The 20,061-nt window shown below is 43.6% G+C and overlaps 1 protein-coding gene across 2 annotated transcripts in view; it reads left to right on the top strand.

Moving 5' to 3' along the window:
* pxdn (peroxidasin) overlaps positions 1-20,061 on the top strand; it is an 88,986-nt gene that overhangs the window by 14,762 nt on the left and 54,163 nt on the right. For both annotated transcript variants that reach the window (XM_021584563.3, XM_021584564.3), the window contains exons 2-3: positions 11,441-11,512; positions 12,978-13,049. In XM_021584563.3, coding sequence (XP_021440238.3) covers positions 11,441-11,512; positions 12,978-13,049 — 144 coding nt within the window. The remainder of the gene's footprint in view (positions 1-11,440; positions 11,513-12,977; positions 13,050-20,061) is intronic.

Here is a 20,061-nt window from a genome sequence, read left to right as displayed (position 1 = left end):
TCAAGCCAATGCATCCAAAAAGTTTGCACTGTATCAAAACTGTGTTGTGTTCAGGTTTCAATTTCCGACAGTATCTGCAGTGCCAAGACCGACAAGTATGTTTCTGCTGCTACATTGTGCACATTTTTTGGGGCTTCAGTGGCCTGATAAGCTTTAGAGTGGGAACAGCGCAATCAAAACATGGACTTGAGTTAATGGACTCTGGCAATGAAGCTTGTTCAAAAACCCTTCAATGAACATCAATAGGCAAAAAATAAGAACAATCTGAACAATCTCCTGCTGATGAAAGGTGTCTGCTGTGAAAGGTGTTTGCTGTGGAGTCAGTCAGACAGACCGACAGACAGACAGACAGGCTCAAGTAGCTGTTTATTGGAGGTCTGCCCGATATGTTCCTGTTGTTACTCCATGACCCTCCTCCACTTCCTCCCAGTCTTCTCACTACTCCATGACCCTCCTCCACTTCCTCCCAGTATTCTCACTACTCCATGACCCTCCTCCACTTCCTCCCAGTCTTCTCACTAATCCATGGTGATAAGCCACTGTGTCGAGCACTCTGGCTCCAGACGCTCCTTTATCTGGCATGGTAAACTCATTTACTGCTGGGATCACAATGCCATATTGTTCGTCTGTTGTTTATCATAGTCAGACAAACAACTGAGGGCTATTTGAGGAAGGATAATTTCGGGCCATTAATGTTAGAAGAATTACGCTCGTAAATGGTGAAGGTTTTGAATGTGAATTTGTAGGCCTACTAGTTGTCTTCAGTGAAACAGTCATTGCAGGACTGCTGTTTAGATGCTACTGTAGGAATATACTGTAATAGTAGGCTACACACACTTTAGGGGACAAGTGCTTCTGTTGACAAAGGCATAATTCATCCAACGCAATCAATAGAGGGTGTGGTCTACCTACCTGATACTGAAATGTATCTGAGACCAACAGCCATAAAGTGCTCCCTTGGTATTTCAGCCCTGACTTATTCTGCCCTTTTCCCATAAATACCGGGGTGATACCAGTATCACATTCTTTTTTCCATTTCTTTTTTCCACAGACCTTTTGCCACATTTCAGGCTTCAAACATAAAGATATAAAACTGTATTTTTTTGTGAAGAATCAACAACAAGTGGGACACAATCATGAAGTGGAACGACATTTATTGGATATTTCAAACTTTTCTAACAAATCAAAAACTGAAAAATTGGGCGTGCAAAATTATTCAGCCCCTTTACTTTCAGTGCAGCAAACTCTCTCCAGAAGTTCAGTGAGGATCTCTGAATGATCCAATGTTGACCTAAATGACTAATGATGATAAATACAATCCACCTGTGTGTAATCAAGTCTCCGTATAAATGCACCTGCACTGTGATAGTCTCAGAGGTCCGTTAAAAGCGCAGAGAGCATCATGAAGAACAAGGAACACACCAGGCAGGTCCGAGATACTGTTGTGGAGAAGTTTAAAGCCGGATTTGGATACAAAAAGATTTCCCAAGCTTTAAACATCCCAAGGAGCACTGCGCAAGCGATAATATTGAAATGGAAGGAGTATCAGACCACTGCAAATCTACCAAGACCTGGCCGTCCCTCTAAACTTTCAGCTCATACAAGAAGAAGACTGATCAGAGATGCAGCCAAGAGGCCCATGATCACTCTGGATGAACTGCAGAGATCTACAGCTGAGGTGGGAGACTCTGTCCATAGGACAACAATCAGTCGTATATTGCACAAATCTGGCCTTTATGGAAGAGTGGCAAGAAGAACGCCATTTCTTAAAGATATCCATAAAAAGTGTTGTTTAAAGTTTGCCACAAGCCACCTGGGAGACACACCAAACGTGGAAGAAGGTGCTCTGGTCAGATGAAACCAAAATTGAACTTTTTGGCAACAATGCAAAATGTTATGTTTGGCGTAAAAGCAACACAGCTGAATACACCATCCCCACTGTCAAACATGGTGGTGGCAGCATCATGGTTTGGGCCTGCTTTTCTTCAGCAGGGACAGGGAAGATGGTTAAAATTGATGGGAAGATGGATGAAGCCAAATACAGGACCATTCTGGAAGAAAATCTGATGGAGTCTGCAAAAGACCTGAGACTGGGACGGAGATTTGTCTTCCAACAAGACAATGATCCAAAACATAAAGCAAAATCTACAATGGAATGGTTCAAAAATAAACATATCCAGGTGTTAGAATGGCCAAGTCAAAGTCCAGACCTGAATCCAATCGAGAATCTGTGGAAAGAACTGAAAACTGCTGTTCACAAATGCTCTCCATCCAACCTCACTGAGCTCGAGCTGTTTTGCAAGGAGGAATGGGAAAAAATGTCAGTCTCTCGATGTGCAAAACTGATAGAGACATACCCCAAGCGACTTACAGCTGTAATCGCAGCAAAAGGTGGCGCTACAAAGTATTAACTTAAGGGGGCTGAATAATTTTGCACGCCCAATTTTTCAGTTTTTGATTTGTTAAAAAGTTTGAAATATCCAATAAATGTCGTTCCACTTCATGATTGTGTCCCACTTGTTGTTGATTCTTCACAAAATAATACCGTTTTATATCTTTATGTTTGAAGCCTGAAATGTGGCAAAAGGTCGCAAAGTTCAAGGGGGCCGAATACTTTCGCAAGGCACTGTAAATATTGTGTGCTATAGCGTGGCAATTAAGTAAATGTGATTCTGGATGACAATATAATGTTTGTTTTCCAACATTAGGGCTGTTTTCCTAAAGAAGTTAAATCCGCTTCGTGTTCTACTTCCTTGCCACGATACTAGCGAATATCGCAATACTTGTATCGTCCCGGCCCTAATAAATACATACTATTTGGAGAATGTTGCTGTATGTCTATTTTGGACAGCGTTGTTGTAAGTAAGCTTTAGGGATTATCAGCCAAGTGCTTGGAGGAGAGAATGTGTGCGTGATGGATAGGTACACTTTGTCATTTGAGCTCTCCAACGTTTTTGTTCACTGCTTCACTCTGAGGGCACCCCATTAGTATTTTCTCACAAACACTTTTCAGCACCCTTTGGCTGGTTCTAGTGTCTGGATCTTGTAATGCTTTCCTGCCTAAATCTAACACACACACACACACACACACACACACACACACACACACACACACACACACACATACACACACCTCTACTTTCATGTTTGAGTTGTACAGGTACGAAGGTGCTGCCTGAACCAGCATGTAGCAGCCCCCAGAGCCCCTTGTCCCTTCACTCCTTCCCCGAGCCTGGCGGCTTCGGGTCAACCCCTGTTCCAGCATGCCTTGGCAGAGTTCTGCACTACCTAACTCCCAGGTTGGCTGCCTGTAGATGGGTCTCCCCTTCAAGGCATACAACTTAAAGTCTTTCTTCACCAACAGTTAGCGTCCATCTATAAACACCAGCTTTGTTAGGAAAGTGTGAATATCCATGGGCAGGGATGGGAGGTATGTAGAGTATGCATAGAAGCATGGCTGAGGAATGTTTCTACTGCTTCTGATGTATTTTGATAGGGAGGAGACTACTGTTGAAAAGTTTAGCTGTTTTGGAAACAGAAACGTTTCCTTTTGTCATTATTGCTTTGGGTATGTGGTCCATTATGCTTGCATTTCTTTTTCTATGCATTAATTGTATCCTAATATTAACCACATGGCTTATATTTACAACAGGTGTATAGCCTACCTGGCTGGCATGAAAATGAACCACGGGGAAAAGCGTCCTCCATTTGCTATTTAAATGCATAGATTATAGTCCATTCACGTTTATAGCCTACTACCATGTGCACATTGCTGCTCTTATAATGTTAAGAAACAGCCTAATAGTTTATCAACATTTTAAGCTAAACGTTATGATCTGCTGCGTAAGCCACATTGCACCAAAAATATTTTTTGATGCTAGTGGTTGTATTAATTTGGGATCTATCGCATCCCACAACTGTCCCAGACTATGTTTGGAATATTTATTTCTCACACAGAATAGAATAGGTCGGCTTTTGTACTATGGGGGATAGTAGATTGACATAGGCTAGTGCTTTTGCTGTTCGTTAGGCCAACTCATCTGGTTGGTTGATGAAAAGTATATGTGGACAGTTCTTCCAATATCTTTTATATGCACCTCGGCATTGGATAAGGACGCGCACAGTTGCATCCCCGATGTGTCTGTCTTCACTTGTAGCCTGTGAGAAATACCAGATCACGCGACAGAGAGCTGTGTGAGTGAGAGACGCTTCGGATTGCGCAGCACACTCAGGGACAAGGGCACAATGCAGCACTCTGGGCTGCAAAAGGCATGGATTTTTTGAGGGTGCATTATGGCCACATAGGGGATGCCTCTGTGAAATTCGAGGCATTATCAAGTGCTTGTCAAATTGTGAATGAGAGCCTATTGGAGTGTGTACAGCCTGTGCAAAAAAACAAAGCAAAACTAATGCCTTTCAAGTAACTTTTTTCTAAATCATTAGTCTCATCATGCAGCCTTAAAATGTGATAAAAATCGAAACATGTAGTTCAACGTTTGTAGAACAACTGAAGTAACATTAATAACTCTAAATGAAGCGTATAGGAGTACCTGTTTCTTTGTTACCCGCTTAACACAAAATGTGCACACTCCCTCAAATCATTTGGAGAAAATAGTTAGATTTTATTCAGCTTTGTTATATTGTATTCTTCATACTATAAAATAATATAAAATAATGCCACGGAATTATAAGAAAATCTTGTCTGCTAAATGAACTAGTGTAGCCCACAGCCATATGGCATAGCCACATCAGGACCTAACATAAGGACAACTCAGATAATGCTCTCCGTTCTTCTGAAATAGACTACATTTTCTTCATATCATGCTTTTTTTTTTTAGACCTGTCTAAAATAAATCATGGATTTATTAGACTTTTTAAAATGATTGTGGGCTATGTGTGGAAACCAGGAAATGCTAAATGTGTTTATGTTCATTAACGGTCCATTACTGTGAGACCGACAGTAATGTGCTTGACAATCACCGGCTGACAAAATGTTGTGACTGCCACAGCCCTAGTTATGACGGTTATTTTATTTTCATGACGGTCTTCACCCATAACCGTCGGTTATACGGTAATTGTGCCAGCCCTAAATGTTATGTTACTTGACTTTTGTTGATATTGAAGGGGCTGTAGATGGTCAGATATCAGAGAAGTATTTCTGATAGACGGTGAAAGGCGCTCAGCTGGCTTCCTGCTCCTCCTGCTCGACTCTAGCCAGTGGTGCACACAGCCTTGGTTGAGGCTCATATATGAAAGGAAGTGAATATTTAAAAAGTTGGGCTCCATAATTGGATCCATATGCAGGGATTTCACAGAGTGAGTGACCCATAATGTATAAATCAAATCAATTCAAATTGTATTTGTCACATGCGCCCGAATACAACACCTGACAGTGAAATGCTTACTTATAAGCCCTTAACCAACAATGCAGTTTTAAGAAAATAACAAAAAAAGTAAGAGATAAGAATAACAAATAATTAAAGAGCAGCAGTAAATAACAATAGCAGGGCAATATAAACGGGGTACCGGTACAGAGTCAATGTGCGGGGGCACCGGTGTTGAGGTAATTGAACAGGCAGTAATATGTACATGTAGGTAGAGTTATTAAAGTGACTATGCATAGATAATAAAAGAGAGTAGCAGCAGCGTAGACAGGGGGGGGGGGCAATGCAAATAGTCTGGCTAGTCATTTGATTAGCTGTTCAGGAGTGTTATGGCTTGGGAGTAGAAGCTGTTTAGAAGCCTCTTGGACCTAGACTTGGCGCTCATAGGACAGTCTATGACTAGGGTGGCTGGAGTCTTTGGCGACTTTTAGGGCCTTCCTCTGACACCGCCTGGTATAGAGGTCCTGGATGTCAACAAGCTTGGCCCCGTTCGCATTACCCACTGTAGTGCCTTGCGGTCAGAGGCCGAGCAGTTGCCATACCAGGCAGTGATGCAACCCGTCAGGATGCTCTCAATGGTGCAGCTGTAAAACCTTTTGAGGATCTGAGGACCCATGCCAAATATTTTCAGTCTCCTGAGGGGGAATAGGTTTTGTTGTGCCCTCTTCATGACTGTCTTGGTGGGCTTGGACCATGTTGATTTGTTGGTGACGTGGACGCCAAGGAAATTGAAGCTCTCAACCTGCTCCACTACAGCCCCATCGATGAGAATGGGGTCGTGCTCGGTCCTCCTTTTCTTGTAGTCCACAATCATCTCCTTTGTCTGGATCATGTTGAGGGAGAGGTTGTTGTCCTTGCACCACACAGTCAGGTCTCTGATCTCCTCCTTATTGTCTCATCGTTGTCGGTGATCAGAGTTGTTGTGTCATCGGTAAACTTAATGATGGTGTTGGAGTCGAGCCTGGCCATGCAGTCATGAGGGAACAGGGTGTACAGGAGAGGGCTGAGCACGCACCCCTGAGGAGCCCCTGTGTTGAGGTGCAGCGTGGCGTATGTGTTGTTACCTACTATTACCACCTGGGGGCGGCCCATCAGGAAGTCCAGGATCCAGTTGCAGAGGGAGGCACCTAGTCCCAGGTTCCCCAGCTTATTGATGAGCTTTGAGGGCACTATGGTGTTGAACGCTGAGCTGTCGTCAATGAATAGCATTCTCACATAGTGTTCCTTTTGCCCAGGTGTGAAAGGGCAGTGTGGAGTGCAATAGAGATTGCAACATCTGTGGATCTGTTGGTGCGGCATGCAAATTGGAGTGGGTCTAGGGTTTCTAGGGATAATGGTGTTGATGTGGTCAAATTTGTCAAATTTGTCATTGGCTTCATCAATAACTGCATCGATGACGTCACCCCCACAGTGACCGTACATACATACCCCAACCAGAAACCATGGATTACAGGCAGCATCCGCGCTGAGCTAAAGGCTAGAGCTGCCGTTTTTAAAGAGCGGAACTCAAACCCGGAAACTTATTAGACGTCCCGCTATGTCCTCCGACTAACCATCAAACAGGCAAAGCATCAATACAGGACTAAGATTGAGTCGTACTACACCGTCTCTGACGCTCGTCTTATGTGTCAGGGCCTACAAACCATTACAGACCACAAAGGGAAGCACAGCCGAGAGCTGCCCAGTGACACGAGCCTACCAGACAAGCTAAACTACTTTTATGCTCGCTTCGAGGCAAATAACACTGAAACATGCATGAGAGCACCAGCTGTACCGGACGACTGTGTAATCACGCTCTCCGCAGCCGATGTGAGTAAGACCTTTGGACAGGTCAACATTCACAAGGCCGCAGGGCCAGGCTGACCAACTAGCAGTGTCTTCACTGACATTTTCAACCTCTCCCTGTCTGAGTCTGTAATATCAACATGTTTTAAGCAGACCACCATAGTGCCTGTGCTCAAGAACACTAAGGCAACCTGACTAAATGACTACCAACCCGCACTCACGTCTCCTGCCATCCAGGACCTCTGTACCAGACGGTGTCAGAGGAAGGCCCTAAAAATTGTCAAAGACTCCAGCCACCCTAGTCATAGACTTTTTTTCTCTCCTACCACACGGCAAGCGGTACCAGAGCGCCAAGTCTACGTCCAAGAGTTTTCTAAAAAGCTTCTACCCCCAAGCCATAAGACTCCTGAACATCTAGTCAAATGGCTGTCCATTTGAATCTATTTTGACTATTCACACTGCCCCCCCACCCTCCCCACCACTGCCACTCTCTGTTGTCATCCATGGATAGTCACTTTAATTAACTCTGCCTACATGTAACCAGTGCCCCGCGCATTGACTCTGTACCGACACCCCACTGTATATATTGCTATTTTTCTTTACTGCTCCTCTTTAATTACTTGTTACTTTTATCTGCACTGTTGGTTAGGAGTTCGTAAGTAAGCATTTCACTATAAGGTCTACTACACCTGTTGTTTTCTGCACATGTGACTAATACAATTTGATTTGATTTGCCTCTGATCTGGTGGACTCACTAAACACACACACTTCTTTTGTAAATGTTGTAAATGAGTGTTGGAGCCCCTGGCTATCCATAAATAAAAAGAAAAAAAGAAAATGGTGCCGTCAGGTTTGCTTAATATAAGGAATATGGAATTATTTGTTAATTTTCTTTTGATTATTATGTATAATTTAAATAAAATACCTGTATACTTTCACTCAAGTAGTATTTTACTGTGTGACTTTCACCTCTACTTGAGTCATTTTCTATTAAGGTATCTTTACTTTTACTCAAGTATGGCAATTGAGTACTTTTTCCACCACTGATTAAATCAATTTGAAAGCCCCAGATAGGGTACACAAGTGTCACAAATTGATTTGCAATGACTCCAGTGATATCGTAATTTCAACATGTTTATTGTATAAAATGGTAGGCTACAGTAGTCTACGTAGGTATATAAATCAATAGGCTAATCGATGGCCAACAGATGCAAATGTATCATTCTCCACATGTAACGTCATTTTCATTCCTTTTCCCATAACAGCTGCGCTCGAGACCCAATAACTGAGCGTAAAACCCTTCGCTTCAAATGGTTTTCCATAAACTGACGATATTAGAATGCAGTTTAAACCACCTCCGAGCAAATGTATCTAATGCGCTCTAGAACACCTAAAGTCGTTTTCCTGTTGTCCCTGTTATTTCTTGACACGCATCAGTTCTAGCGCGTTAATATGTTTTATGGAAAAAGGGTTTGGAAATAGGTGTCTCTGTAATGACAATCTAAATAGTCTACCTACACCTGGTAAAAAATTGTCACGAAGTGCAAGGTCCTGCTCTGTCGCCTCTCACTCAGATGACTCTGCTGCCTGCTGCAGCGCTCAGTCTCAAAGCACATACACCCCTCCGGCCCTCCCCACCGCTCACTCACTCACTCACTCAGTCTCTCTCTCACTCACTCAGCAACAAGCTGCTTGATAGTCAGCAACAAGAAGCTTGATAGTCAGCAATAACATGCTTGATAGTCAGCAGCAGCAGGTAACAGTGAAATATATATTTGTAAGAAATTTACATGGCGGCCGCAGTGCAATTTTGGAGAAGCCAAAAAACCCGAACCCGCGACCAATATATTTTCACCCGCAACATCGTTTTCAAAGCAACAGGAAATGCGCTCCTTGAGTGACAGGGGGCGGGGCTAGATCTGGTTGGAAATCGCCATGGAGAGAGAGGGAGGGAGAGAGATGCATTGCGTTGGCAATGTTAACATATGTTTCCCATGCCAAGGGGGAGAGGGATTACTCAAGTAGCGGTGTAAACCATAAAAATGGTTTACACACAGCATATCACATTTCACAAACCATACATTCAAATACCGTTATATTAGGTAAAGTAAAAACCCAAACCAGTCCTTGCATCAATACCGGTATATCATAAAATACAGTATACCGCCCAGCCCTAGCACTGGTAACTAGTAGGGCCGGGATGATACAGGAAGCAGACCAAACTCTTGAAAACAGGAAACTCTTCGGTCCTTTAAAAACCTGCTGTATGTAAAATATTTTGTGCTATAGCTTGGAAATTAAATAAATGTGACTCTGGATGACAACGTTTGTTTCCAACATTAGGGCTATTTTTCTAAAGAAGTTCAATCCGATTTGTGTTTTGTTTCCTTGCCACGATACTAACGAGTATCGTGATACTGGTATCATCCCAGCCCTAGTAACTAGGCAACATTAATGCAAAGCAGATACAGAACAAATGTGAATAAGAACCCCATGTTTCAGATGGAATTCACAGCACTGAATAGTCGACTGTCTTAGAGAAGACCATGTCAGCAAAGGTGAAAGAATGGACACAGAACTCACATCTTTACTGACAAAGTAGAAAGACAGTTTGAATGCTTGAAATGACTTTACTCCCAGTTACCCACTCAGCAACACTTAGAGAAGGTGTCACTGGAATGACTCTGTTAGTGGAGCATGTGGGCGTATTTTGACCTGGAGTCAGTCAGTGAAGGTTAAGGTCATTACAGAGTAGCTGATGATTGATTTCTATTACTCATGGTTGAATGTGGGTAGCTGGGGGATTGATTTAGCATTCCGTCTCCTACATTTAGAGATTAAAGATATCTGTGTTGTGTCTCCAACTATCAGTAATGAAGGTAAGACCCAGATGCAGACAACGTCGAATTAACAAAGGTTTAATAATCCAACAGGGGTAGGCAATAGACAGGTCAAGGCAGGCAGGGGTCAGTAAACCAGAGGTGGGGCAACGGTACCGGACGGCAGGCAGGCTCAGGGTCAGGGTAGGCAGAGGTCAATAATCCAGAGGTGGAGCAAAGTTACAGGTCGGCAGGCAGGCTCAGGGTCAGGCAGGCGGGCTCAGAGTCAGGACAGGCAAGGGTCAAAACCAGGAGGACGAGAAAAAGAGAGACTGGGGAAATCAGGAGCTGAGACACAAAAATGCTGGTTAACTTGACAAACAAGACGAACTGGCAACAGAGAACACAGGTACAAATACACAGGGGATAATGTGGAAGATGGGCGACACCTGGAGAGGGGTGGAGACAATCACAAAGACAGGTGAAACAGATCAGGGAGTGACACCAACACCATCTTGTCTTGCCTCTCTTACTGTGGCTGGACTCTGTCTTCTGGACTGGGTTGTGGTCCTTGTTGTTAGTGTTTTGCAGCAAGGCTATCTGCTCTTTGTTCTAAACACCCAATTATGGCCCGTCTGAGGGCAATGACTTGTATGACAATGTAATGTGATGACAGGAAAATAGGAATCATTTCAAGGCAGCAGCAACAAACCCTAACTTCTCTCTTGTGCCCCTCAGTATGTCATTCATATGGATAGCTGGTTCCACTTACAGAGCGTTTTTTCTCTCCGTCTTATGAAAATACTTTTGGCAAATTACTCAGTTGAAGGTCGAATGACTTAAGAGGCTAAGTTCCACAAGCATAACTTCATTGTTTAGCAATGTTCCCATTTCACTGAATGAGACAACGTGCATCTAGCTCTATATGGGTTAAGTACTTAACCCTATTATGGCCTACCCACCTCGTTTAGTTACAAACCAAATAGTGTTTCAGTGAAGGGTTAGGGGCCTATCAGGATAAGGTATATGTCATAATGGACATGAGTGGTTAGTGTCATGACATGATATCGTCACTGTATAATGAGAGGGTCGAATAAAGTGATAGGCTACTAAACTCCCTCGTCTCCCTGACAGCCATGACATATCTCTTCATTGTTCGCTTTAGGGCAATGTTAAGTAAACCATTCCCCATTATTACACCTTCACGAATGGCATTCCTGTAATATGAGTAATGTGACTATTATTCATGCTTTATAATAAACACTGTTTAGTGGAGATTCCTAAGGGGTTTGGATACACATGGAATATACTGAAGTATATTATAGTCATTGTATCAGCCTGTTTCCTCATAGCCATCAGCGGGTAAAAACTTTTCCATGTTGATGATTGGTTGGACAGACTCGATTGTCTCAATGTTGTTCATGACTGGGTTTCCTGTTTTTCCCTCCATAGAGACCTGAGGTTCAACAAAATCAAGGACTTACAGTCTGGCTCCTTCAAACGTCTAAAGAACCTCAACACGCTGTAAGTCTCCCTCCTTCCTCCCTCCTTTGTCTATTCCCCTACACACTCAGCAATTGAAAAGAGTGTAACTGACTTGGTTACCGGAGAACTCACTGCAAATGCATTTTAACAGAGCATACACAATTATGTAATCGCCATGGATCAGGAGTCAACTACTTCTGTAAGCCACATCTCTTCCCATAAACACCCAGTTCTCTTTGTTTATCTTTTGTCCCAAGACTCAGAAACACGTCACATCATTAGTGGTCCCTGGAAAGTCCTGTAGCCAGTCATTCAGTCCACACACATGAACACTGAGTGGCAGATTCTTGCTCTCCGTTCTGCTGTTCTTTCACACATGTAGGTCACCTCATAATCTGTGAGGAATTTATTTTTCCCCTTCACTCTCCCAGCCATTTATCATGGCCCAGCCCTGCTAGCCTACAGTCAGCCATGTGGCAGGGATCAGCCTATGAGGCTAGTGTATGAATATGAAGAGCTGTCCATGGAGAAAGGTAGGGCCAGGGAATGTTAAGAAAGAGAAAGACCAGATGAGATTTTCCTACGGTATCAGACCGACCGGCTAGCCATGTAGTCTATGGAGCTCCGTGTTTCATAGAGGACTCTTCACGGCTTCAACCTCCTGCTCACAGACTGAAAAATAACACAGGATCTAAAGCTTGCCGGTCTTTCAACTGGGTAGACAGTTCAATTATTAGTGTCTCAGGCAGACTGAAATAGATGTCTGGCTCCTACATGAAGGCAAGACTGGAGGGGCCTACTGCCTGTATTTTTCTGGTTCAGTCTGTGACAGACTGTGTCTAGCTGTCACTCTGAACATTGATTATACAATAGTGTATGTAGAGTTCATCAGTTTTTAAGTTGAAAGAAAAATCCAAGGCAGGGTGCAAAGGCCCCTGGGACAGCATCCATCACCAACATTTTCAAAAGAAGCCAATTGAGGCCAAATGTTTTTAGGCAAAAAAGCAAGGTGAAGAGGCATGTTCTGCCCAATTAATGTTCTGCTTATACATATCATACCCTTTTCCAAAACAGATTTTTCTGCATTAATTCCCGTTTCTATGGCACTAAGTTCAGGGATCACCAACTCAGGCCTTTATTGGAAAAGGATATTGTAGTGTTGCAGAAAGTCTATGACAGCCATTATTGATCCTTGTCCAGATTCTACCCCATAGATCTGGCAGCCATTATAAATGCAGAACAAATTGTGACAGTGTGTAGGATTCAAACCAGATGCTCTATAGAACAGCTACAATGTGCCAGGGATCTGAACTATATTATGTACTCTGGAAGGTTGAACTCTGTTTAGACTGGCATTGACCTAGAATTAGATCTTGACACAATAGTACGCCAGCATGGACAATTTTCAACTTGTTTCTACTAGTCTGTATGGATTCACTTTGTGTAAGTGTAATACTCCATTGGTTAGGTCTTTCAAATAATGGCCATTCTCTTGACTTCACAGCCTCCTCAACAACAACCATATCAGACGGATTCCCAGAGGAACCTTTGAAGACCTGGAAAACCTCAAATATCTGTGAGTTGTTATGCTTTTATGTCAATGTTATTCTCTTCTGAATGTCAAGTCACTGATCGATTGTTTTCATTGAAACAGTGTTTGGCAGCCATCTTCTCTGACAGGCCCAATAGGCAAAGAGTTTTTGTTCAAGTTTCACCCTGTTCCTCGTCGGCTGATGATAAAGCATGGCGAAACCTGTCTAGGACTTCTGTCTGGAAACAAAACTAAAACACACCATGTGGCTGTAAATTGGACGTTGCTAGTCAGAACAGAACAAGTGTGTTACTGTGGTAAATGAAATGAAGTAAGACAAGAAAAGAAAAGAACCCCCATTGTCTAATCCTCTGTACTTATCTGTCTCCGCGTGGTGACCTGAAGGCAATGACGAGAACAGAGGTGGGCTTGAGCAGCAGTCAGGCAACACATAGCCTTGGGTTGCTGCAGTATGGTTTAATTGAACGTTTTAATGTCACATGTACAAGTACAGTGAAATGCCTTTCTTGCAAGCGCTAACCCCAACAATGCAGTAATCAATAACAATGTAATACTAAAAAGATAACAAAAACACGCAATAAATAAAAATAAGAAGAGCACGTAAGTAAGCATACTATATACAGGGCCACTCCAATACCATGACTCTGTAGTCCTTAAGCCATTTTGCCACAACTTTGGAAGTATGTTTGGGGTCATTGTCCATTTGGAAGACCCATTTGCGACCAAACCTTAACTTCCTGACTGATGTCTTGAGATGTTGCTTCAATATATCCACTTAATTTTCCTTCCTCATGCGGCCATCTATTTTGTGAAGTGCACCAGTCCCTCCTGCAGCAAATCACCCCCACAACATGCTTCACGGTTGGGATGGTGTTCTTCGGCTTGCAAGCCTCCCCCTTTTTCCTCCAAACATAACGATGGTGATTATGGCCAAACAGTTCTATTTTTGTTTCATCAGACCAGAGGACATTTCTCCAAAAAGTATGATCTTTGTCCCCATGTGCAGTTGCAAACCGTAGTCTGGCTTTTTATGGCGGTTTTGGAGCAGTGGCTTCTTTTTTCCTGAGCGGCCTACCAGGTTATTTTTATTTTATTTTTTTCACCTTTATTTAACCAGGTAGGCTAGTTGAGAACAAGTTCTCATTTACTACTAAGACCTGGCCAAGATAAAGCAAAGCAGTGTGATACAAACAACAACACAGTGTTACACATAAACAAGCATGCAGTCAATAACACAATAGAAAAAAACGTTGTAGCGTGAGGAGGTAGGCAATAAATAGGCTATAGTAGCGAAGTAATTACAATTTAGCAGATTAACACTGGAGTGATAAATGAGCAGATGACGATGTGCAAGTAGAGATACTGGTGTGTAAAAGAGCAGAAAAGTAAATAAAAACAATATGGGGATGAGGTAGGTAGAGTGGGTGGGCTATTTATTGATGCAGCGATTGGTTAGCTGCTCAGAAAGCTGATGTTTAAAGTTAGTGAGGGAAATATAAGTCTCCAGCTTCAGCATTTTTTGCAATTCGTTCCAGTCACTGGCAGCAGAGAACTGGAAGGAAAGGTGGCCGAAGGAGGTGTTGACTTTGGGGATGAACAGTGAGATATACCTGCTGGAGCACGTGCTACGGGTGGGTGTTGTTATCGTGACCAGTGAGCTGAGATAAGGCAGAGCTTTACCTAGCATAGACCTGGAGCAAGTGGGTCTGGCGACGAATATGTAGCGAGGGCCAGCCGACTAGAGCATACAAGTTGCAGTGGTGGGTGGTATAAGGGGCTTTGGTAACAAAACGGATGGCATCGTGATAGACTGCATCCAGTTTGCTGAGTAGAGTTTTGGAAGCTATTTTGTAGATGACATCGCCGAAGTCGAGGATCGGTAGGATAGTCAGTTTTACTAGGGTAAGTTTGGCGGCATGAGTGAAGAAGGCTTTTGGGCGAAATAGAAATCCGATTCTAGATTTGATTTTGGATTGGAGATGTTTAATATGAGTCCGGAAGGAGAGTTTACAGTCTAGCCAGACATCTAGGTATTTGTAGTTGTCCACATAATTTTTGAAAGGAGCATGCTTATTTAAGATGGTGAGGAAATTACTTTTAAAGAACGACCAGGCATCCTCAACTGATGGGATGAGATCAATATCCTTCCAGGATACCCGGGCCAGGTCGATTAGAAAGGCCTGCTCGATATAGGACTCGTTTTACTGTGGATATAGATACTTTTGTACTGTTTCCTCCAGCATCTTCACAGGGTCCTTTGCTGTTGTTCTGGGATTGTTTTTCAGTTTTCACACTAAAGTACGTTCATCTCTAGGAGACATAACGCATCTCCTCCCTGAGCAGTATGACGGCTGCGTGGTCCCATGGTGTTTATACGTACTATTGTTTGTACAGATGAACGTGGTACATTCAGGCGTTTGGAAATTGCTCCCAAGGATGAACCAGACTTGTGGAGGTCTAAAATTTGTTTTCTGAGGTTTTGGCTGATTTCTTTTTAATTTTCCCATGATGTCAAGAAAAGAGGCACTTAGTTTGACAGTAGGCCTTGAAATACATCCACAGGTACACCTCCAATTGATTCAAATGATGTCAATTAGCCTATCAGAAGCTTCTAAAGCTTTTACATCATTTTCTGGAATTTTCCAAGATGCTTGAAGGCCCAGTCAACTTAATGTATGTAAACTTCTGACCCACTGGAATTGTGATGCAGTGAATTATAAGTGAAATAATCTGTCTGTAAACAATTGTTGGAAAAATGACTTGCAAACTATAGTTTGTACACAAGAAATTTGTGGAGTGGTTGAAAAACGAGTTTTAATGATTCCAACCTAAGTGTATGTAACCTTCCGACAACTGTATGTATAGGTGACTAGGTGACTAGGCATCAGGATATATGATAAGCAGCGTAGATGACAATTGTATGTAAGTGGATGTATGTAGAGTCTATATAAATGTATGTGTGCATTATGTGTGTGTGAGCAAATTATGCAGTGTGTGTTTATATGTGTGTTGGAGTATTAGTGCGCGTAGTGCACGGTTGCCCAACTGGCCAGCGGGTGGTTTTGTGACATTACAGTGTCAAATATATATAAAAAAATGTATGGCACACGAGACACCTGTCTGATTCATGGCTGTCTGAGTGGAATAATCCATTGTGGAGGCCGCGGGGGATGACACACCAGTATCACCAGTAGGACATTTACTGTTAATTACCATAATTTCTAATCTACAATGTTTGTTTTGTTACAGTAATTTCTGTTAATACATTCAATATAGTATTACAGTCTTACCATTGTCATTGTAGGACATGTGATGCTGTTTGCGGAGCGCACGGCCTAGGTGTGAGAAAAATGTTTTGGTTTATTTCATTCCATTTACGAGTTGTCAATTTATTCATTGTCTTTTGTTTGGAGTGATTACTTCTTATCCCCTGAGCAAATAGCCTACAGCTGTGTATATCTGTCCGGAGCTCACTGGCTCAGGAAACTCTGAGGGCCCAGAATATTTTATAGGTTACAAGTTTGCTAGTAGGAGTTTCTGTCACGTCTGCTCCCGCTCTTCCATCCCTGGCGATTGAGGGCGCCAGACTGGCCTGCATCACGCACTCTTGCCACTATTACACACACCTGCCTTCCCTCTTCACGCGCATAAGCGATATTGGACTCACCTGGACTCACTCATCACCTGTTTATTACCTCCCCTATATTTGTCAGTTCCCTGCTCTGTTCCCCACTGCTGTATTAATTGTTTTTTGTTTGTGTTACTTGTTTGCTGATGCTGCTCCTGTCTCGTTCCATGTCCGTTCTATATTAAATGTTTGACTCCCCGTACCTGCTTAGTCCCTCCAGCGTCAATTCATGTGACAGAATGCATCAGCCAACTTACAAAGCATCGGGGAGTACTGGTGTTCCGTGTGGTGGTGACGTCGGCTCTGGATCGCTGTCGATGGAACCGGGGGTGCCTAGCCAGCTCTTCGGGCTTTCACGCCCTAGCTGGCTCGAGAGGATTCCTATCCCCGGTTTACTCAGAAGGCGCCCATCCCACGTCACGCTCCACCAGATCATTGGGCTCCCTCTTTGCAGCAGGATCGACAGGCGTCCTTGCCTCTACCGGATCATCAGGTTCCCATGCCTCAGCCGGCTCGCCAGGCTCCCACGCTCCGGCCGGTTCGTCGGGCTTCCACGCCCCAACCGGCTTGCGCAGCGCCCATGTCCCGTCCGGTTCACCCAGGTGGCACGCCGGGTGGCACACCTAGAGAGGGGGGTACTGTCACGTCTGCTCCTGCTCTTCCCCCTGGCGTTTGAGGGCGCCAGGCTGCCCTGCATCACGCACTCCTGCCAGCATCAATTACGCACACCACACCTGCCTTCCCTCGTCACGCGCATCAGCGATATTGGACTCACCTGGACTCATTCATAATCCGTTTATTACCTCCCCTATATTTGTCAGTTCCCTGCTCTGTTCCCCACTGCTGTATTAATTGTTTTTTGTTTGTGTTACTCGTTTGCTGACGCTGCTCCTGTCTCGTTCCATGTCCGTTCTATATTAAATGTTTGACTCCCCGTACCTGCTTAGTCCCTCCAGCGTCATCCCATGTAACAGTTTCAGGTCAGACCAAATTAATAGTTAATACAATGTTTCAAGTTCCTTGCAGACAGGTCATGCTTAGCCAATGTAATTTCTAGGATATTTATTTTTATCAGGATATTTTCTACCTGCGGGCTGCAATGTTTTTATTTGTTGGCCATTTTTACATATTGGCAAAGGCAATGGAATTACATTTTTTTTTAAATCATTTTCATTTAGATAGAATTTGATTAAACACATGACATTGATTTTTAAGATTTGAAGACTATTATAAATGAAAGGAAACTGTTCCACAAAAATGTGCATATGAAAATAATAACTTGCACACAGATCAATAGAAATGGTACTATAACTTGGCACTCCAAATGGAAAAGGTTGCCGAGCGCTGGTGTAAACTGTTACCCTTGGGTCTGGTACAGATTATTTTCTTCTGGCTCGGCTATATTGATCTCTGGTTCCCTCTTTAGTCATTTGAGTGTCTTCATTTTTAATTGCACTGCTTAAAGCATCAGACAAGCTCAGTAGCCTACATAGGGTACAGTGCATTCGGAAAGTATTCAGACTCCTTCCCCTTTTTCACATTTTGTTACGTTACAGCCTGATAAAAACAGAAATACTTTATTTATACAAGTATTCAGACCGTGTGCAATGAGACTCGAAATTGAGCTCAGGTGCATCCTGTTTCCATTGATCATCCTTGATGTTTCTACAATTTGTATTCAATTGATTGGATATGATTTGGAAAGGCACACACCTGTCTATATAAGGTTTCACAGTTGACATTGCATATCAGAGCAAAAACCAAGCAATGAGGTCGAAGGAATTGTCCGTTGAGCTCCGAGACAGGATTGTGTCGAGTTACAGATCTTTGGAAGGGTACCAAAACATTTCAACAGCATTAAAGGTCCCGAAGAACACAGTGGCCTCCATCATTCTTAAATGGAAGAAGTCTATTCCTAGAGCTGGCCGCCCGGCCAAACTGAGCAATCGGGGGAGAAAGGCCTTGGTCAGGGTGGTGACCAAGAACCCGATGGTCACTCTGACAGAGCTCCAAAGTTCCTTTGTGGAGATGGGAGAACCTTCCAGAAGGACAACCAACTCTGCATCACTCCACTAATCAGGCCTTTACAGTTGAGTGGCCAGACAGAAGCCACTCCTCAGTAAAAGTCACATGACAGCCCGCTTGGAGTTTGCCAAAAGGCACCTAAAGGAGTCTCAGACCATGAGAAACAAGATTCTCTGGTCTGATGAAAACAAGATTTAACTCTTTGGCCTGAATGACAAGCGTCACGTCTGGAGGGAACCTGGCACCATCCCTACAGTGAAGCATGGTGGTGGCAAAATCATGCTATGGGGATGTTTTTCAGCGGAAGGGCCTGGGAGACTAGTCGGGATCGAGGAAAAGATGAACGGCGCAAAGTGCAGAGAGATCCTTGATGAAACCTTCTCCAGAGCGCTTAATTACATCAAGATGGCAAGATGCAGTAGATGGTATAGCGTACAGTATATACATAAGAGATGAGTAATGTAGGGTATGTAAACATTATATAAAGTGGCATTGTTTAAAGGGGCTAGTGATACATTTATTACATCAATTTTTCCATTATTAAAGTGGCTAGAATTGAGTCAGTATGTTGGCAGCAGCCACTCAATGTTAGTGGTGGCTGTTTAACAGTCTGATGGCCTTGAGATAGAAGCTGTTTTTCAGTCTCTTGGTCCCCACTTTGATGCACCTGTACTGACCTCGCCTTCTGGATGATAGCGGAGTGAACAGGCAGTGGCTCAGGTGGTTGTTGTCCTTGATGATCTTTTTGGCCTTCCTGTGACATCAGGTGGTGTAGGTGTCCTGGAGGGCAGGTAGTTTTCACCCGGTGATACATTGTGCAGACCTCACTACCCTCTGGAGAGCCTTACGGTTATGGGCGGAGCAGCTGCCGTACCAGGCGGTGATACAGCCCGACAGGATTCTCTCGATTGTGCATCTGTAAAAGTTTGTGAGTGTTTTTGATGACAAGCCGAATTTCTTCAGCCTCCTGAGGTTGAAGAGGCGCTGCTGCGCCTTCTTCACCACGCTGTCTGTGTGGGTGGACCATTTCAGTTTGTCCGTGATTTGTACGCCGAGGAACTTAAAACTTTCCACCCTCTCCACAACTGTCCCGTCAATGTAGGTAGGGGGCTGCTCCCTCTGCTGTTTCCTGAAGTACACGATCATCTCCTTTGTTTTGTTGACAACGAGTGTGAGTTAATTTTCCTGACACCACACTCCGAGGGCCCTCACCTCCTCCCTGTAGGCCGTCTCGTCATTGTTGGTAGTCAAACCTACCACTGAAGTGTCGTCTGCAAACTTGATGATTGAGTTGGAGGCGTGCATGGCCACGCAGTCGTGGGTGAACAGGGAGTACAGGAGAGGGCTGAGAACGGACCCTTGTGGGGACCCAGTGTTGAGGAT

This window comes from Oncorhynchus mykiss, chromosome 25, assembly GCF_057628025.1.
Source record: "Oncorhynchus mykiss isolate SJ-2025 chromosome 25, ASM5762802v1, whole genome shotgun sequence".
In the NCBI taxonomy this organism is placed as follows: Eukaryota; Metazoa; Chordata; class Actinopteri; order Salmoniformes; family Salmonidae; genus Oncorhynchus; species Oncorhynchus mykiss.
The sequence above is the reverse complement of the archived record's forward strand: the minus strand, read 5'-3'. Positions and strand labels throughout refer to the sequence as shown.